Here is an 18,157-nt window from a genome sequence, read left to right as displayed (position 1 = left end):
AAAATAGCAGGTACTTATTTATCAGGGCGTGTTAGAACTTTAAGGATCAGTCATCTTTATAAAAAGTGGCAAAGAGAGAGCTAATAATATCATAAACCTACCATTTATGAGCACAGTGTGTACATGAGTACACTGCAGGCAACACCTCCTAATCTTCAAACCTCTCTCTGAAGTGGGTATTATTGTTGACCCATTTGAAAGATCAGGATACTGAGGCTTAGAGAAGTTACTTTTAAAAATTCAAATAGTTAGTACTTGGCAGAACCAAGACTCTAACCCAGCTTTGTTTTACCTTGAACCAATAAAGTAGATGCTATTATAAGCGCTCTTGGGTTCATAAAAAGTATTCTATCTATCCATGAGGCAGCTTCTTCCTTCTGAATTGTGAGAAAATAAATTTCTATTGTTTAACCTACCCAATCCATTGCACTTTGTTATGGCAGCTGTAGCAAACGAATACACATAGTTGTTATACTTCATTTGTAATGATAGTTTGACTAGGTATAGAAATCCTTTTCCCTTAGAATTTTTAAAGTCTTGATCCTTTGATTCTAAAACTCAATATTGCCGCTGAGAACTTCAAAAACATTCCAGTTCCTAATTCCCTCTATGTAACTTGTTTTCTCCTCTATGGAAGCTTGTACGATCATTTCTTTGTCCCCCGTGTTCTGAAATATCATAGTTATGTATCTTGATGTGGCTCTGTGGTCATCTATTGTACTGGTCCATTTCAACTTGACTACTCTTATCTTTCAGTTCACAGAAATTTTCTTGAATAATTCTTGAATTTTGTGGATAAGTTGTTCTTCTTCTCCTTCTAGAATTCTTATTTTTCAGATATTGGACTTCATGAGCTGAGACTCTCACATCCTTATCTTTCCTCTCCATTTGTTATCTATACCTTTTTGCCCTGGGAAATTTCTACAACTTATTTTCAAATTCTTCTATTGAGCTTTAATTTCTGCTCTCATTTTGTTTTAGTTTCGAAGGACTATTTTATTCTCATAAGGTTCTAGCTTTTTAAGATCATATTTTGAGCTTTTTTCACAATTGCATTATCTTCTTAACTCTCTGAACATAATGATTTTTTAAATTGAGGTATAATTGACCTATAACACAGTAGATTCAGGTGTACAGTATAATGATTATTTGTATATACTGCAAAATGATCACCACAATAAGTCTAGTTAACATCCATCACCATACATAGTTACCAATTTTTTTTCTTGTGATAACTTTTAAGATTTACCCTTAGCAACTTTCAAATATGCAATACAGTATTATTAACTAAAGACACCATGCTGTACATTACTTCCCCATAACTTATTTATTTTATAGGTGCAAGTTTGTACCCTTTGATCCCCTTCACCAACTTTGTCCACCCCCACGCTCAGTAACCACCAGTTTGTTCATTTGTTCTCCGAATCTAGGAGCTTGTTTTCTTTTTTAGATTCCACGTATAAGCAAGATCATAGGTTATTGGTCTGTCTTCCTCTGACTTACTTCACTTAGCATAATGCCCTCGGTGTTCATCCATGTCGTCACATGGCAAGATTTCCTTCTTTTTTATATCTGAGTTATATATATACAACACCACATTTTCTTTATTATTCATTTATTGATGGACACAGGTTGCTTCCATATCTTGGGTATTATAAATAATACTGTAATAAATATGGGGGCACATATATCTTTTCAAGTTAGTATTTTCATTTCCTTCAGATAAATACCCAGAAGTGGAATTGCTGCATCATATGGTATATGGTAGTTCTATTTTTAATTTTTTGAGGAACGTCTATGCTGTTTTCAATAGTGGCTGTACTAGTTTAAAATCCCACCAGCAGTGCAAAAGGACTCCCTTTTTTCCACATCCTCACCAACACTTGTTTCTTGTCTTTTTGATAATAGCCATTCCGATAGGTCTGAGATGGTATCTCATTGTGGTTTTGATTTTATTTTCTCTGATGATTAGTGATGTTGAGCATCTTTTCATGTTGGCCATCTGTATGTCTTCTTTAGAAAAATGTCTATTCAGATCCTCTGCCCATTTTTTTATATCAGATTGTTTTTTTGTTTATTTTTTGGTTTTTTGCTATTGAGTTGTTTGAGTTCTTTATATATTTCAGATATTAACCCCTTATCAGGTATATGATTTACAAATATTTTCTCCCATTCCATAGGTTGCCTTTTCATTTTGTTGATGGCTTCCTTCTCTGTGCAGAAGCTTTTTAGTTTGATGTAGTACTGCTTGTTTAGTTTTGTTTTTGTTGCCTTTGCTTTTGGTGTCAAATCCAAATAAATCATCACCAAAACCAATGTCAGGGAGCTTACTGCTTATATTTTCTTCTAGGAGTTTTATGGCCTCCGGTCTTACATTCAAGTCTTTAGTCCATTTTGAGTTAATTTTTATGTATAGTGTAAGATAGTGGTCCAGTTTCATACTTTTGCATGTGGCTCTCCAGTTTTCCCAACACCATTTATGGAAGAGGCTGTCCTTTCCCCATTGTATGTTGTTGGCTCCTTTGTCATAAATTAATTGACCGTATGTGTGTGGGTTTATTTCTGGGCTCTCAGTTCTGTCCCGTTGATCTTTGTGTCTGCTTTTATGCCAGTACCATATTGTTTTGATTACTGCAACTTTGTAATATAGTTTGAAATCAAGGCATGTGATACCTCCAGCTTTGTTTTTTCTCAAGATTGCTTTGGCTATTCAGGGTCTTTTGTAATTCCATACAAATTTTAAGATTTTTTTTTCTATCTCTGTGAAAAATAGAGAGAATTTTGGAATTTTGGAAATTTGAGAGGGACTACATTGAATCTATAGATTGCTCTGGGTAGTATGGACATTTTAACATATTAATTTTTCCAGCCTATGAGCATGGGATATCTTTCCATTTGTGTCTTCTTCAATTTCTTTCATCAATGTCTTACAGTTTTCAGTGTACAGGTCTTTCACGTCCTTGGTTAAATATATTTCTAGGTATTTTATTCTCTTTGATGCAATTGTAAATGAGATTGTTTTTTAATTTCTCTTTCTGAGAGTTCATTATTAGTGTATAGAAATGCAACAAATTTTTGTATATTGATTTTGTATCCTATAACTTTACTGCATTTGTTAGTTCTGACAGTTTTTTAGTGGAGAATTTAAGGTTTTCTATAAATAATATCATGTCATCTGCAAATAGTGACAGTTTTACTTCTTCCTTTCCAATTTGAATGCCTTTTATTTCTTTTTCTTGCCTAATTGCTCTGCCTAGGACTTCTAATACTATGGAGTTTGGGGGGGGAAAGAAGGGGTTGTCTTTTTTCCTCTCATTTTTATTGAGATGTAATTGATATACAGCGCTGTATAAGGTTAAGGTGTACAGCATAATGATTTGACTTACATACATCATGAAATGATTATCACAATATGTTTAGTGAACATCCAGTAGTATGTGAATAAAAGTTACAACAGTTGGCCTCTTGTCTTGTTCCTGATATTAGAAGAAAAGCTTTCAGCTTTTCATCATTGAGTGTGATGTCAGCTGTGGGCCTATTGTCATATATGGCCTATTCATAATGATTTTTATGATTCATAATGATTCATAATGATTTTTTAAATATTTCATCACTCTACATAGCCTAATTTCCTCTACCGTATTTCTTTCTGATTGTTTTTGTCTCTTTGCATTTTTCTCTATCTTTTATGTTAATAGATTTCTTCAGATATATAGTAATCTTTGGCTGGCTGTCCATATTTAAGAATAGGAAATGCAAAACTTGAGAAGTTTAGAGTATAAGGTGGGGCCTGTCAACTGTGGGCTTCGTGGCTGGGTAGTTTTATTTTGGAGTCTCCGATGTCACTTTAGATTTTTCATCTTAGGCTGGTCGGATTCCCCAGAGAGGTCTCTGCCAGTCTTCTGCCTGAAAAGTCAAGGCCTGGCTGCCAGTGTTATAGAGCCTAAATGGATGAAGATAGCTGGGAGTCTCAGCTTCCAGGATGCAAATATTCACTTGATCCTCCAGAGTTCACTATGGTACCCCTACTCCTAACCATGCCTGATGTCTCAGTTCAGAGACTATATTACCCTATCAAAAAAAACAAAAAACAGAAGAAAACTCCAGTACTCTGTTAGAGTACAAGTGAGGATCTGGGGATCTGACTTCTTCCTAAACAGCTTTCAGCCAGTACTTATTTTAGCATCCCCTTCAGCCCACTTCTAGAGGTCACTGGTGCCCCAGTTCTACGATTTTATGAGATTTTGTAGCATAAATATAATTTGTCTTGGTTCTCCCCAGAGCTGATTTAGTATTCAGCTTTTTCTGGTCTCCTAACTCTGTTACCACTTGTCGGTCTACTTTTCTCATTCCAACATTTTCTTGCTATTTTCTTCTGCTATCCCCGTCCCTTGAGTGTTACACCTTTATTTAAACACAAACACCCACACATTGCTATTATTTTCATGGGGTTTTGAGAGAGAGAAAAATTGAATACAGGTGTTTAATTTTCCATCCTTACCTGAAAGTCTCAAGAGCAAGTATTTCTTAATTTGTATTTAACATTCAAATAGAAAAGGTGAGATTGTGAAGTACAATTAAAAATGACCATTGGAATAAAAATGTCTCACATTGCTTTTTATTCCAGTAGCTTATCGCCTAAAAAGAGGCCTGAAAATTTTTACCAGTCAGGACTCTGAATATTATATATTTAGTTCGATAATCATCTCATCCTTTTACTCATAACAAGTATACTTAAGAAGTTAGGGGAATTCCCTGGCGGTCCAGTAGTTAGGACTCCGTGATCTTACTGCCAAGGGCCCAGGTTCAATCCCTGGTCAGGGAACTAAAATTCCACAAGCTGTGCGGTGCAGCCAAATAAAAAAGTTATTGCACTGCAGTTGCCTAAAGCCCCCAAAACTATCAAAATAGGTCTTGTCGCATAAAAAATTAATTGGTTGCTTTGTTCCTACTTAGATTTTCACTAATTTGAGGACGTAATGTAAGTGACGGTTAACTGTATCACCTTTGCTTCTCTTTGTTAAAAAAAAAAAGGGAGGTCTCTATTGAAAAGTCTAATTAAGAAAGTTTCCTGAAATATTTATCTTTAAGGCATTAACCTTCACTTTTCTTTTTGTATTATGAAATAGTACAATTTCAACCATCACGAAAGACTGGTCTGTTGGTCATCTACTGCTATGTAACAGTAAAACTTATTGGCTTAAAACAGCACACGTTTTATTTGCTCATGATTCTTTTGTTTGAGCAGTTTGTGCTGGAATCAGCTGGTCAGTTCCACTGGTTTCAGTTGGCGTCAACACGTGGTTGCAATCATCTCTTTGCTCAGCCAGGCTGGACAGTCTGAAATTCTCTCCCTTACATGTCTGGTGGGTGGTGCCAGCTTGTGGCTGGGTTTCTCTCTCTACGTGGTCATTTATCTTCAGAGAGGCTAGTTCAGGCTTCTGTATGTTGGCAGTCTTGGGCCAGTGTTCCAAGTGGACGGGAGTGGGTGCTCAGAGCTTGGGCCTCAGCTCAGAACTCAACAAAAATCACTTCTTCCACATTCTGTTGATGAAAGCCAGTCACAAGACATACTCAGATTCAAGAGGTGAAGAGATAGACTCTATCTCTTGATGGAAGAAGCAAGAAATTCACATCACAACGGGATGTGTATATAGGAATGGGAGGAATTGTGACCATTTTTTGCATTCCACCACAGTCTTCCCTCTGGCATGTATTTTATTCACATTTCTCCCATTTCAGGATCCCCAAAGTTCTCATCCCAATATGACATTAGGCTCAAAGTCCAGGATCTTTTGTTCCAACATCAGGTTCAATTGGGGATGAGAATCCTTGGAAGCAGCTCTTCAGGTATAGTTCTTCTTGGACCAGAGACCTGTTAATATAAAAGACAAACTAACTGCCCCTTACGTTTCCAATAGACCGTGAGGAGAGATGGGCCCAGATAATTACAATAGATGCTTCCGTTCAAAATGGAGAGCAGAAGCAGCAGAGCAGTTCTGAAATCCAGTGGGGCACGTGCTTCGAGCCCCTGTTCTCTAGGGCCAAGAAACATGCCTTGATTAATAATCTGTTTCTGTTTCTTTCTTTGCCATATGCCTTAGATTTTTAAATTTATAGAAGTCAATAATGTGGCTATAAATCTAAAATACTTATATAGCACCATCTATAAGTAGTGAAATGCTTCTTGAGAAAGTTTCCACTTGAAGTTTTAAACCATGGAGATTTTCATATCTTGGAGGATACTTGTTTATTTTATCAATTTCAGAAATTTCATAAGGTAGGTATTAAACCAAATTTTTAAAAACCTCTTCATTGCCTTTATTTCCCCCAAAGTAGTAACACATACGGAGAAAGCATAATTATAAAATAAAACTGATTTTCAGAATCTTTAAGTTAGAGAAAAATGTAAAATTTATCTGTGATATAATCTGACGATTTCTGCAACATTCAGTGGGTCTCTAGGTATGGAAAACACATGGTCTGATTATTCACTCGGGCCCTAGAATAAGGAACAAGGCAGTCCAAGCCCTGCCTGCATTCTGCAGGAGAAGGGGGACAGACAGTGAACATGTAGATACATCTCTCCCCACCCCTGCCCCAATAAAAAAAAAAAAAATTCAAAGTAAAACTTAAGAAGAAAATAAAACAAGGTAATAGAACAGAGAGGGAGTAACTTGTGGAGCAGGAGAGTGACAGTCCTAGCTAGGATGGTAAGGACATGACATTTAAGTTGAGACCAAAAAGTGATGCAAAAATCTAGGAACAGCATGGGCAAAAGCCCTAGGCAATAACAAGCTGGATTTTTTCCAAGAACAGAAAAAAGGGCAATGTTGCCGGTTTACAGTGACCAAGGGGAAGAAGAAAGGAGATGAAGTCATTGGTGTAAGCAAGAACCAGACCATGTATGAGCATTTAGACCATGGAAAGGTGTTTGGGCTTTATTCAAAAATCGGTGGGATGTCATTGAAGAGCTTTAAGCAGAAGAGGGATAAGATTTTATTTATGTTTTAAAAGATCATTGCCTCATAGATTCATAGAGAATTAACTAAAGGGAGAAAGAGTGAAATTAGAATAGTCAGGCGGCTATTGCAGTAGTCCTGGAAACAGCTTTGAAGCAAGAAGTGTGAGAAAGGATCAGATTCAGGATAACATTTGGGAAGAGGAACCCAAAGAACTTGATTGGATATCAGATATGAGAGACAGAGGATCAAAGATATATTTCAACTTTGTGACTTGAGAAATTGGGTGCATAGTAGTGCCATTTTTTAAGATGGAAAAGACCAGGGAGAAAGCAAGTTTTTCTTTTACAAGGGTGCAGATCAAAAGTTCTGTTTGGGACATGTTCGGTTTGAGTTGTCTCTTAGACTACAGATGTGATCTCAAATAGATGATTGGACACTATATCCAACTGCCTACCAACTAGGTTTAGTAATCTGTCTCACTAATTTATCGTCTCGCTTTGTGACTGTCTAACCCTGTCCTTGGGCAGTTAAGGCATTATGACCCTCATTTTCCTGACAGATTACTGTGCCTCAGAGAGACTCAGTGACCTCCCCAAAACCACACAGCTAAAGTAGAAGAGCAGGACTTGAATTCAGGTCTTCAGGCAACCTGTACATGGACCTGGAGGGCACGCTCACCCCTCTCCCAGTTTCCTGCTCCAGTTTCTCTAGTCAAAGGGGTATGCAAGATAAGGACCCCATCATTAGGCTCTGCCTGCATACTCAAAGTGTCGTCCACAGTTTAGGCAATTGTTTATTTGCACTGTCAATATCAGTTAGCTCCCAGCCACATGTGGCTGTTTAAATTTTAATCAGTTTGAATTAAAGTAAAAATTCACTTTCTCTGTTACACTAGCCACAGTTCAGGTGCTTAATAGATACATATGACCAGTGGCTACCATATTGGATAGCACAGATATAGAACATTTTCATTATCTTAGAAATTTTTATCCAACGATACTGGACTCTAGCTAATTCAAACTAAAGTAATTGTGAAGACAGTGTAGTCTTATCCTCATAGCTGTGGCCTAAGAGGAAAGTTTAGGAAAAAGAAATGAGCTGTTATCTGCTTTAAAAGTGGCACGCTTCATAAGCTGATTTTATACCCGGCTCTAACAAGCACCTTTCCCCAGTTCACACCCTTGAAAGCTGGCGTGTTTCTCATTTTATCGAATAGGGATGTATAAGAAAGGAGCTGGGTTCTTTCCACTTTTGCAGTCCCCTAATCAAAATACATGCGTACATAACATCCACATCCCTTCCCTCCCTCCACCCACCTCCATGTGTAACACCCTCAACACACAGTGCTTTGCACAGAGCAAACAATGCTTGCCTGCTAAACAACCAGCATATTGTGATACTCTACAACACGGCCGTGGACAGCTGGCCACAGGAGAACATATCAGTAAAGAGCAAATAACCACAGCCCCGGGAGGTCTGGAGTTAAACCTCAGTTTCACAGCGTTTTCCTTTTCTATTTCATCCCTCCTGGAGTAAAGGAGGTCGGAGCCTTCCCAAGTAAAAACCAAGAGCTGTTCTCCTCCAGGGAAGGCAGGAGGGTAGAGGTCCTGGGGGGGGTCAGCGGGAGCTTCAGGCTCAGGTCTGCCCATTACTTAGTGAGCAGGGCCTTCCTCATAGGGCAAGATGGAAGCATTCAGAAAGCCCCCTTCACACACATGCACACAGGCAGACCTTCCAGCAGTTCCTTTTACAAAAGAATGGGGAGATTTGGAGCAAGGGATTTGGGGTTTTTTTTTTTTAATTAATTAATTATTTATTTATTTTTGGCTGTGTTGGGTCTTTGTTGCTGCGTGGGCTTTCTCTAGTTGCGGTGAGTGGGGGGCTACTCTTCGTTGTGGTGCGCAGGCTTCTCATTGCGGTGGCTTCTCGTTGCAGAGCACGGGCTCTAGGCGCGCAGGCTTCAGTAGTTGTGGCATGCGGGCTCAGTAGTTGTGGCTTGAGGGCTCTAGAGCGCAGGCTCAGTAGCTGCGGTGCATGGGCTTAGTTGCTCCGCGGCATGTGGGATCATCCTGTACCAGAGCTCGAACCCGTGTCCCCTGCATTGGCAGGTGGATTCTCAACCACTGCGCCACCAGGGAAGCCCGGCATTTGGTTTTTTAACCCTTTCTCAACACCTGCTGGTTGTATGACTTTGGGCATGTTACAGAATTCCTCCAAGGGGTAGGATAAGGAGATAGATGTTTAGAGCCTTAATCATATAGTTGATCCTCCACCAATTCAGCAGTTTATTCTCACCACTGAGGGTGAAAGTAAGAACAACCTAGAACAGAAATTGCATTTTCCCTTTAAATTGTCTTTTTTCTAATATTTCAGGGTTTTTTATAGGTAGTACTTACTTATGATAAAAATGTCTTAAGTGTGTTCAGTGAAGTTTCCTTCCTACCTTCCCAGTCACCTAGTCCTTCTCAGAGGCAACCAGTCTTTCCAGGTGTTTATATATCCTTCCATAGTCATTCTATGCACGCACCGGCAAACATACATGTCAACACATATATCTATGTACTCCTTTACATGTATATGTTTTCCTCTTGGACACAAATAGCTGTATGACTGTTTTGAACCTTATTTTTACCCTGTAGTATCTTGGAGATTTTTTATATCTACACTGAGCATCCTTAATCTCTTTACAGCTGCAGTGTTCCATTGTAGAGTTGTACCATTATTTGTTTATCCCCTCCTCTGCTGATGAATTATTTAGGTCATTTCCAGACGTTTGCTATTATAACCCATGCCACAATGAACATTCTTGTACATCTGTCACTTTGCACATGGGTGAGCATACTGGTAGAATAAATTTCCAGAGAGGAATTGCTAGATCAGAGGAGATGTGATGAGGCTATTTGAATAATTTTGATAGACCTGGTCAAGATGCCCTCATACAATTTGTACTTGTTTGCTGCCCAGCAGCAATGTGTGAAAGCAGAGCTGAGTTTCCAAGCCTGGGTGGAACCCTCACACCTCAGAGACTGAACACCAAGTCTTCCATTTCCCAAAACAGCTCCACTTACATGGTGTTTGTGTGTGATTTCATTTGAAGAGGGTTGTTTTGTAAGTGGCTAAGAAAAGCTTGAGAACCGTGATGTAGGAAGTCATCGCTGTTCTTTCTCTTAGCCCTCCAGTTTGAAGGAGTGACAGAGAAAATGAGATTGCTCCATACCCTACAAGAAGATCCTTAGACAAGTAACGTGGAGAGAATAGTTCATATGGTAGCTGGAACGATGGAGTGGGTAGAAAGATTTCCAGGAAGCAGAAATAGAGGCCAAGGTATAATGAGATGAGAGTTAGTCTCATAGGCCCCCACGTTAGCTGTGGTTCTCCAGAAGATCTCATTTATTCTCATTTGAGCCAACTTTAAGGGCTTATCATATGCCAAACCCCATACCAGTACTGGAAATAGAGATGCACATGGTCGGTCCCTGCTCTGAAGAGGCTCTTACAGAGAAGACAGTCATGTAGGCAGACAGGTTCTATATAATGTTATAGAAACAACAGCAATGGTGACAGCTAACTCTGAGAGCTGATTAAATGCCAGACTCAGGCTCAGCAGTGCTCCTCATCTCACCTAATTCTGCAGAAACCCTATGAAAATGATTACAGTGCTATCCCATTTCACAGATGAGGAAACCAAGACCCAAGGAAGTTGAGGGACAGTCCCAACACCACACAGTAAGTGGCAAAGCTGGGGTTCAGGCTAAGGTCTGTCTCACTTCAAAGTCTTAAGGGAAAGTGGGCGTGATGCTGAAGCTAAAATTTCATCTCTCTCCTTGATGAAATGGTTTTCTGCTCCCTTCTCTTTTCGTAGCACCACATTACTCTTCAGGGTGCGCGTGGGGGAGTCCGGGAAGACCCCCGGAGGGAGATGTGACCTGAGCTGAGGCTCTAAGGATGAGTAGAAACAAGGAGAGCATTCCCAGCAGAGCAACTCTTGGGCTGATCCCCAGGAGAGCCAACCTCCAGGAGTCAGAAGTTTCTGCCCCAGGGAGGCAAGTGAGTGGCATGGATAAGATGACAGCCTCTGGAGCCAGACTGCCTGAGTTCAGATCCTGGCTCTGACCCTTACTGAGTGACTTGGGTGCATCACTTCACCTCTCTGGTTCTTCACCTGTAACATGGGGCTATACAGTACTGACCTCCCGGCTTATCATAAGCATGGAATGAGTTACCATATCTGGAGCTTAGAATAGTGCCTGGCAGCACATGCTCTATATATTTGTTCCCACTGTAGAATCTCCAGGATCCAGGTACAACCTAGATGTAAAGAAGAGGAAAACAAAATTGTGAAGTTCGCCTGTGGTGCTTATTATAGAGAACTGTTACATGAGCTCCCAAAATGTAATGGGGTGGTATCAAAAAAAGAAGGAAGCGGAAAACCATTTAATGGAGGGGGGACATGCGCTTTTAGCCCAGAATTGTCTTGTCAAGCGTGGTCATGCTTATCAGCTTTCAGTTATCTGAAATCGTGAGTCAAAAATGGGCTTTTTTATTTGTTGTCTACTTCTTTATGACATCTTTATTGGTGTTAAAGTGTAGTGGTCTGTCTCAAGGTGAAAAAGCAGAAGAGGATAAAATAAAAGGAACTGCATTTGATGTAACTCTTAGTTTTCCCCTCTTCCTCTTTGATGCCATAAAATGTTTTCAGAAAACCCTAGAGAAGATGTAAGATAAATGCTGCAGCTTTCTCATTTACCCACATAACATTTATCTCTCCTCCACCAAGTCAAATTACTTTTTTCTGAGAACAATATAACAGAATACAAGAGAAGTAGAAATGAGAGGAAAGTCCTTCTCCAAGAAATCAGTCCATGTGACTTACATTTTGTCTTCATATTCTCTGGCCTTTTTCTCCTTTACCCCAAACTCACATTCCCATTTCTATTCCCAAGCCAAACCCCATGCTTGGACCACCCTTTCTCCAGGCCAGTTTTATCTCCGAATGATTTGAGCAACACCTAAGAATTCATCTTCTTGGGAAAAGAAATTTTACTAGAGAAAGAGGAGAGAGTACTGAACTCTTTGGGTGGCAGAAGTGCAGTTGGAGGGGTGGTGAGACTTGCTGAGAAAGGTGACTTCTGAGTTGGATTTTGAGGGCGATGGCTGCTACCATTGATAAGCCTTGCATGGTGTCCAGTTCATGCAAAAGTACCAAATAAAAGTCTGCTGAGTTAATAAACTTTATAATTTATGAAGCAATTATACTTGCCCAGTATCTCTAATATTCTGCCATTTAACACGTTCTTGGGAGGGGAAGACTTGGCCACTTCATGCTGCATTGTACGGTCCTGGAAGCTCTATCTGTTACCTGGAAAACCTCTCAGTAGGGTAGGAACACCTACTGGGAACTCAGTGTTGTGGGGGGGGGGTGTGTGTGTGTGTGTGTATGAGTCCTGTGAGAAACTGCGGAGGCTGGGTGGGCCCTTGGCTGAGAGAGCAGCAATCTTAAGTACATGCTCTAGAAGAGAGGGGGGCCCCTTCCAGGAGAGGAGGAACATGGGAAAGGAACGAAGAGAGGCAATTTCTAGAGACTCGCCTCTGACCTCACCCCTGAGCCAGGCCAGAGCTCATTACCTAACTCTTGTGTCTTTCACCCAAACCAGTTTCAGACATTAAAATTCCTGAAAATGACATGGGAGGGGATGAGCTAGACGACAAAAGGAGATAAAAACAAAATGAATTTTTAGTTGAATTTATCTAATGACCTTACTGAGAAAAAAAAACCAACAAGATATGAGGCTTAGCCTTGGTATTAGTTGAAAGTTACTTAATTTCATTTAGTTCCGGCTCTTTCCTGACATAATGGTGTGAATGTTCTCAGGAGGCTGAGAACCAAACTGCTGAGATTTGTGAGCCTCTTGCCTCTGGTGTGATCTCTGGGTGCTCTCATGCTGTTCCAGACATACCCGCTCTGTGACAGATGGAAGACACCTCTATCTAAGTCACACCAAATTATATCGAAGATTAGCTCCCTTGCCTCCAATTAATCCTCAACTTGTGCTTTCAATATGTGTGTGCAGCTTCATCATACACAACAAAGACACTTTCTTCAACAATGCCACGAGAAGTAGAATTGTACATCATATTTTACAAAGAATAAAGTATGAAGAAGGAAAAAACAAAATTGGTAAGTAGTATATTAGTATAACAAGCTACATCTGATTTGGGGGACTACAGACTCTTTCCTTTGGTTTTATTAAGTTGATATCAATTCTAGAAATGCTCATCATTCATAAAGCCTCTAACTGCATACTCCCTTGATGGATAACTCAGCAGTGTAAAATCTTAATAGAATCCTTAGATCGCTTTTTAAAAAACAACATGGCATCTCCTTTATCTAAGATCATGGAGAAGTGCTCTCAATTCAACAAATATGTAAGGAGCGCCCATTATGTGCCAGTTACTGGGTGAGGTGTTGGGGAGATAAGCATAGGTTCAAGGAGTTAAAAACAGACAGTAAAGAAGTAAATACAATACATAACATGAAGAAATCGAAATGGATGATGTTTCAGAGATAGACTGCTAAGGGGTGGGGGTGAGTTCAAGCCGAGATGGATGGAGTGGTCAGGGAAAGCTTTTCTGAGAAGCTGAATTTGCACTGAAACCTGAATGACAAGAGGGAGCCAGTGTGGGAAGATGGAGAAGCAGGTGTTCCAGGCACAGGGAACAGCAAGGGCAGAGCAGGGCTGTCACACGTAAGTAAATCCTCCAGATAATCGCCTCCCCCAGTAAATAGCCTCCACACATTATATTTGGGGCATTTGTATGAGAGTCCTTCCATAATATATGACCAAATATCCTTCCTTATTAAACAGATTACTGTATATCAGGAGGATTTGGGTGGCTTTGTTTTGGGTATCTCTGTCCCAGTGAGATTTTTATCAATACTTTGAAGAATGACCTATATCAGTCAGGGTCTCATCAGGACACAAAAGCCACACAGAATTTGCACAGGGAAAGTTAATATAAGTAACTAACTGTGACAGAGGTTTGGAGTTAATGGAGGATTGGCTAGTAAAGGGTAAGAAGAACTCTAAAGAATAGAAGAATAGCAGGTATTAGGAGCCGCCACCACCCCTACAAAGACTCCCCACAACAAAGCTGAGACGTAGACCTTTTTGGAAAGGGTGCAGCTGTGGTTCACTAGGTGGCAGAGCAGTTTGCTGGGGGTTCTGTGCCAGTAGGACTGTCTGCGAATCTGCCATCTCAAGTACTGGGAGAAGCTTCCTGGAGGGGTTCCAAGGAAGCCATTCATTGGGAGGTGTTGCACCAGCGTTACTACTCTGTGAAGCTGTTCAGGGGGACACCCGCCCTTAAGGAGGTGCCAGGGCTGCTGGCCACCATGCCCTGCAGGTGCTGGATCCCACAGAAGCTATGAGCTGCAGCAGCCTACTGGGAGGGGCATGCTAGTACCGGGAGGACAAACTCCTTCCTCCCCCACTGTCTCTCCAGTGCCTTCTGCTGACAAAGCTTAACGTTGTACCATCTGGCAAAGGAGAAATATTTACAAGGTCCAGCTCCATTATTGCAAAGCAGGCAATGAACCTGTATTTGGAGCTAAGGGGCAATAAATTGATAACTGGCACATGGCCTAAACAGCCTTCTCATCAGGCTTTCAGGTGGGGTGGAGGCTGGAAGCGTGCATTATGTTAGTCATTGGAGTCAGATCCTAATAGATCTCAGTGATCTGGAAATCTCGGCCACATCCAAAAGATGGCATTTAATAGTTTGTAAATGTGAAGTGCTGCGCTCAAACTCAGCGAAACAGCTACCCTGATACCGTGTGGGAGAAATGTTGCTCAACACATCATGAAGAGGGATAGACTTGGGAGGTTTAGTTGAATGCAAGTGTGAGTCACTAGTGTGCCGAAGCTGCAAAAAACTACTTTGATCCCAAGCTGCATAAATTAAAATACTATAGGGAGAAACAGATACCTAGTCCAGATCTGAATACACCTGGAATCATATGTTCAGTGAGAGTCAATGTAGGTGGGTATGGTGAAGTTGAACCTGATTTAGGGCTTTCTTGACTTTGATGGGGTTGTAGCTTAGCACGTTCTCATATTCTCTGCAGCAGTCATCCATCCTTGGGACACATCCCCCCCCCCCGCCCCCAGTAATGTCCTCCATGGCCATTCTAGCTCCAAGGATTTCCTCTTCTGAATTCCAATGGCAATTATTTTTGCAGTGTCTATTTGACAATCACGTACAACTCTTCTTTCATTACATTGAATTATTTACTTTCAATGACATTATGAAAATTCTACCAACTAAAGAGAACCACTGTTGACATTTTTGTGTACCAGATAACTTAAGTATCACATTAATTACTCTTTTCATCTTTATACCCCATTTGTCCACGTGATTTTTTTTTAACAAACTTAGGATGTGCTATACATACTTTTATCATACTTTTCTTGGTTAACATCATATCAGGAACATGCTAGAAAAAGAGTGGAAGTGAAATGATTATGGCAGTAGCTATTCTGGATTATTTCATAACATGCAAATAATTTTTAAAAGCAGTCCCTTCGCTAATATTGGTAGTATAATACCAGCACACCTCACAACTCATTATAACATACTAGGGTGTTGAGAATCTGCAGCTAAAAACTGCTAATCTGGATAATAAGCTCCTCAATTTTAAATAAGTTGCCTTATTCACCTTTGTACCATCATTGCCTAGCACAGTATCTGGCATATAGGAGGAGTGCTTGTTGAACTGAATTGAAAATCTTTTAAACATGATCAATGTCTAACCATCAGCATTCTTACACAAGCAAAGACTGTGTACAGTGAGGCCATATAGCAATTATTGTGCTTAACTTTTGCATCTCAAAATGTGGGCTATTTTTACAACTAGTCAAGATGGAGACAGAAAAGGGGCAAAGACAATAATTTTTAAATGTTTTGAAAAAACACGAGAAGTGTAGTATTGTTACTAGTAAGAAATGATCGTTGTAAAAGTTTCTCTCATTTGATGAAAGAAGGAGAATTCTCTTCAAGAACCCCAGTGCTTTGAAAATCAGTAATGACGCACTGAAAAAATATCTGGTTAGAAATGACCGATCTCAGAATAAATTACTAACCCAAGATCAGACATTATGCTGAAAAATATGGAGTAGAACTATAAATGCTCTGTTGACCCAATGTTCCATTATCGTCTTTGGTTTCATAAATAAAAGAAACAACACGTTAGAAGAAAATTTAATTTATTGATAGAATTAATGTTTATCCTGTGTTATTTTCTGCCTGAAACTCTTTCTGAAAGTGGCATCTTGCATGAGCCAACATTGATTAGAGATAATACAAAAATACTGTGTGTAAACATGATTTATACTGGTATTTCAGTGGAGCAAAGGTTACCACTATGTAAGTTTTTCAATTTCACTCTGAGTTTATTACAACTCTGAAAATCAAACCTAGTGAAATCCATTTTCAAAATAGAGCAATTAATAGATCAACAAAGATTTATTTAACAATATAAGTGCATAAAATAAATCTTGAGATGAAGTCATATTTTCAAAACTGGTGCTCAAAGGGGAAGTTAGTAAGGTGATAGATTTTAAATATTAACTACTTTCTTACTTTTCAGGTCTGTGATAAATTATCACAAATTTACAAAGCTCATCATGAGAAGTCTCTTATTAGGTTCCCGTGAATCTTATTTTTTCTATTATTCCGGGATATTTGAAAGTTATTGATGATATATGTAGAATTCTTGATAGAGGCTCCAGAAAATCAAAGCTTTCTACATAATCATTTATTCATTCATTACAAAGGTATTTATTGAGGGCCTCCTGTGTGCTAGACAAAATACAAAGCCCTATGGATATTTGTATTTCAGATGCTTTTCTTAGACATTTAGTGTTAATGTCAAAGCATCTTAAAATACATTTAATCATGTTACCATGATTAAAAATACCTAAACATTAATTGACCCTCCATCAATAAAAAGTGAATCAGTGCATGTTCCATTTTCCAGTTAGGCTAAGCCTCTGGACTCTAATTAGGATCTAAAGCATGGAGAGTACTCATCTATAAGCCACTTGAGAGACACCCTTCCAGTCACCTTCTTTGAAGTACATTTTAGGAAGTAGTATTATTCTTGATCGGAAAGAAACTTTAGAGATCAAAACATTACACTTCCACTTCTGGCCAAGATGGAGTAACAGGCACAAGATTTGCTCTCCCACCTGAAACAATCAAACAAGGAAAAACAAAAAATGTATGAGACAACTATTTTCAAGACACTGAACATTGGGCAGTCAAGAACAGGGAAGCCTGAGGACAGAAAACAAATGAGGTGAGCCCTACAATTGCCCCAGCTTACTGCAGTGAGATGGTTTCTAGACAGCAACACAGGGAAAAAGAATCCAGGCAGCACCTGGTAGACTCCCTGAGTTGAAAAGATGTTGCTGAGAGTCCAGGGAGACCAAGGCAGCCAGAGTTCACAGGACAACGTACCAGAAAGCAGAGAGCTTCCCAGAGAACCCTGAAGATCTGCAGAGGGCCACCTCAAGTATTTAGCAGAGTACCGATTAGTACACACATCAGGAAACTACCCAAGGCCTGAGAAAGAGCAATCCAAAAGGATTTCCAATGAGATTGAACACCTCATAATTCACAAAGCATTAAATAATCTGAAAATCCCAGTCCAAAATTCAGAAGTTGACATTAAATTTAAAACGTAAGACCTAATTTTTTTGCTGCCTGCAAAAAAACACTCTTTAAAGACACAAATAGGTTAAAAGTAAAAGGATCAAAAATATATATATAGCACACTAACCAAAAGAAAGCTGAAGTGGCTATATTGATATCAGACAAAATAGATTTCTGAGCAAAGACTATTACCAGGGATAAAGAAGGCCACCTTACAGTGATGGAGGAGTCAGTTCATCTGGAGGACATAACAATCCTAAATGTTTATACGCTTAATAACAGAGCTTCAAGCTACATGAAGCAAGAACTGCTGAGAGAAATAGGCAAGTCCATAATTATACTCAGAGGTTTCAATACCCCTTTTTCAATAATTAATAGAACAAGTAGACAGAAAATCAGTAGGGGTTAGAAGAACTGAACAAACATTACAGTGCAATTAACTTAATTGATCTTTTAGACCACTTTACCACCAACAGTAG

The 18,157-nt window shown here is 39.5% G+C and overlaps 1 protein-coding gene across 1 annotated transcript in view; it reads left to right on the top strand.

Moving 5' to 3' along the window:
- Window positions 1-18,157, top strand: part of ANO4 (anoctamin 4) — a 470,138-nt gene that overhangs the window by 344,292 nt on the left and 107,689 nt on the right. Inside the window, exon 11 of the mRNA XM_061204482.1 lies at window positions 13,037-13,143. Coding sequence (XP_061060465.1) covers window positions 13,037-13,143 — 107 coding nt within the window. The remainder of the gene's footprint in view (window positions 1-13,036; window positions 13,144-18,157) is intronic.

This window comes from Eubalaena glacialis, chromosome 11 (genome assembly GCF_028564815.1).
Source record: "Eubalaena glacialis isolate mEubGla1 chromosome 11, mEubGla1.1.hap2.+ XY, whole genome shotgun sequence".
In the NCBI taxonomy this organism is placed as follows: domain Eukaryota; kingdom Metazoa; phylum Chordata; class Mammalia; order Artiodactyla; family Balaenidae; genus Eubalaena; species Eubalaena glacialis.
The sequence above is the reverse complement of the archived record's forward strand: the minus strand, read 5'-3'. Positions and strand labels throughout refer to the sequence as shown.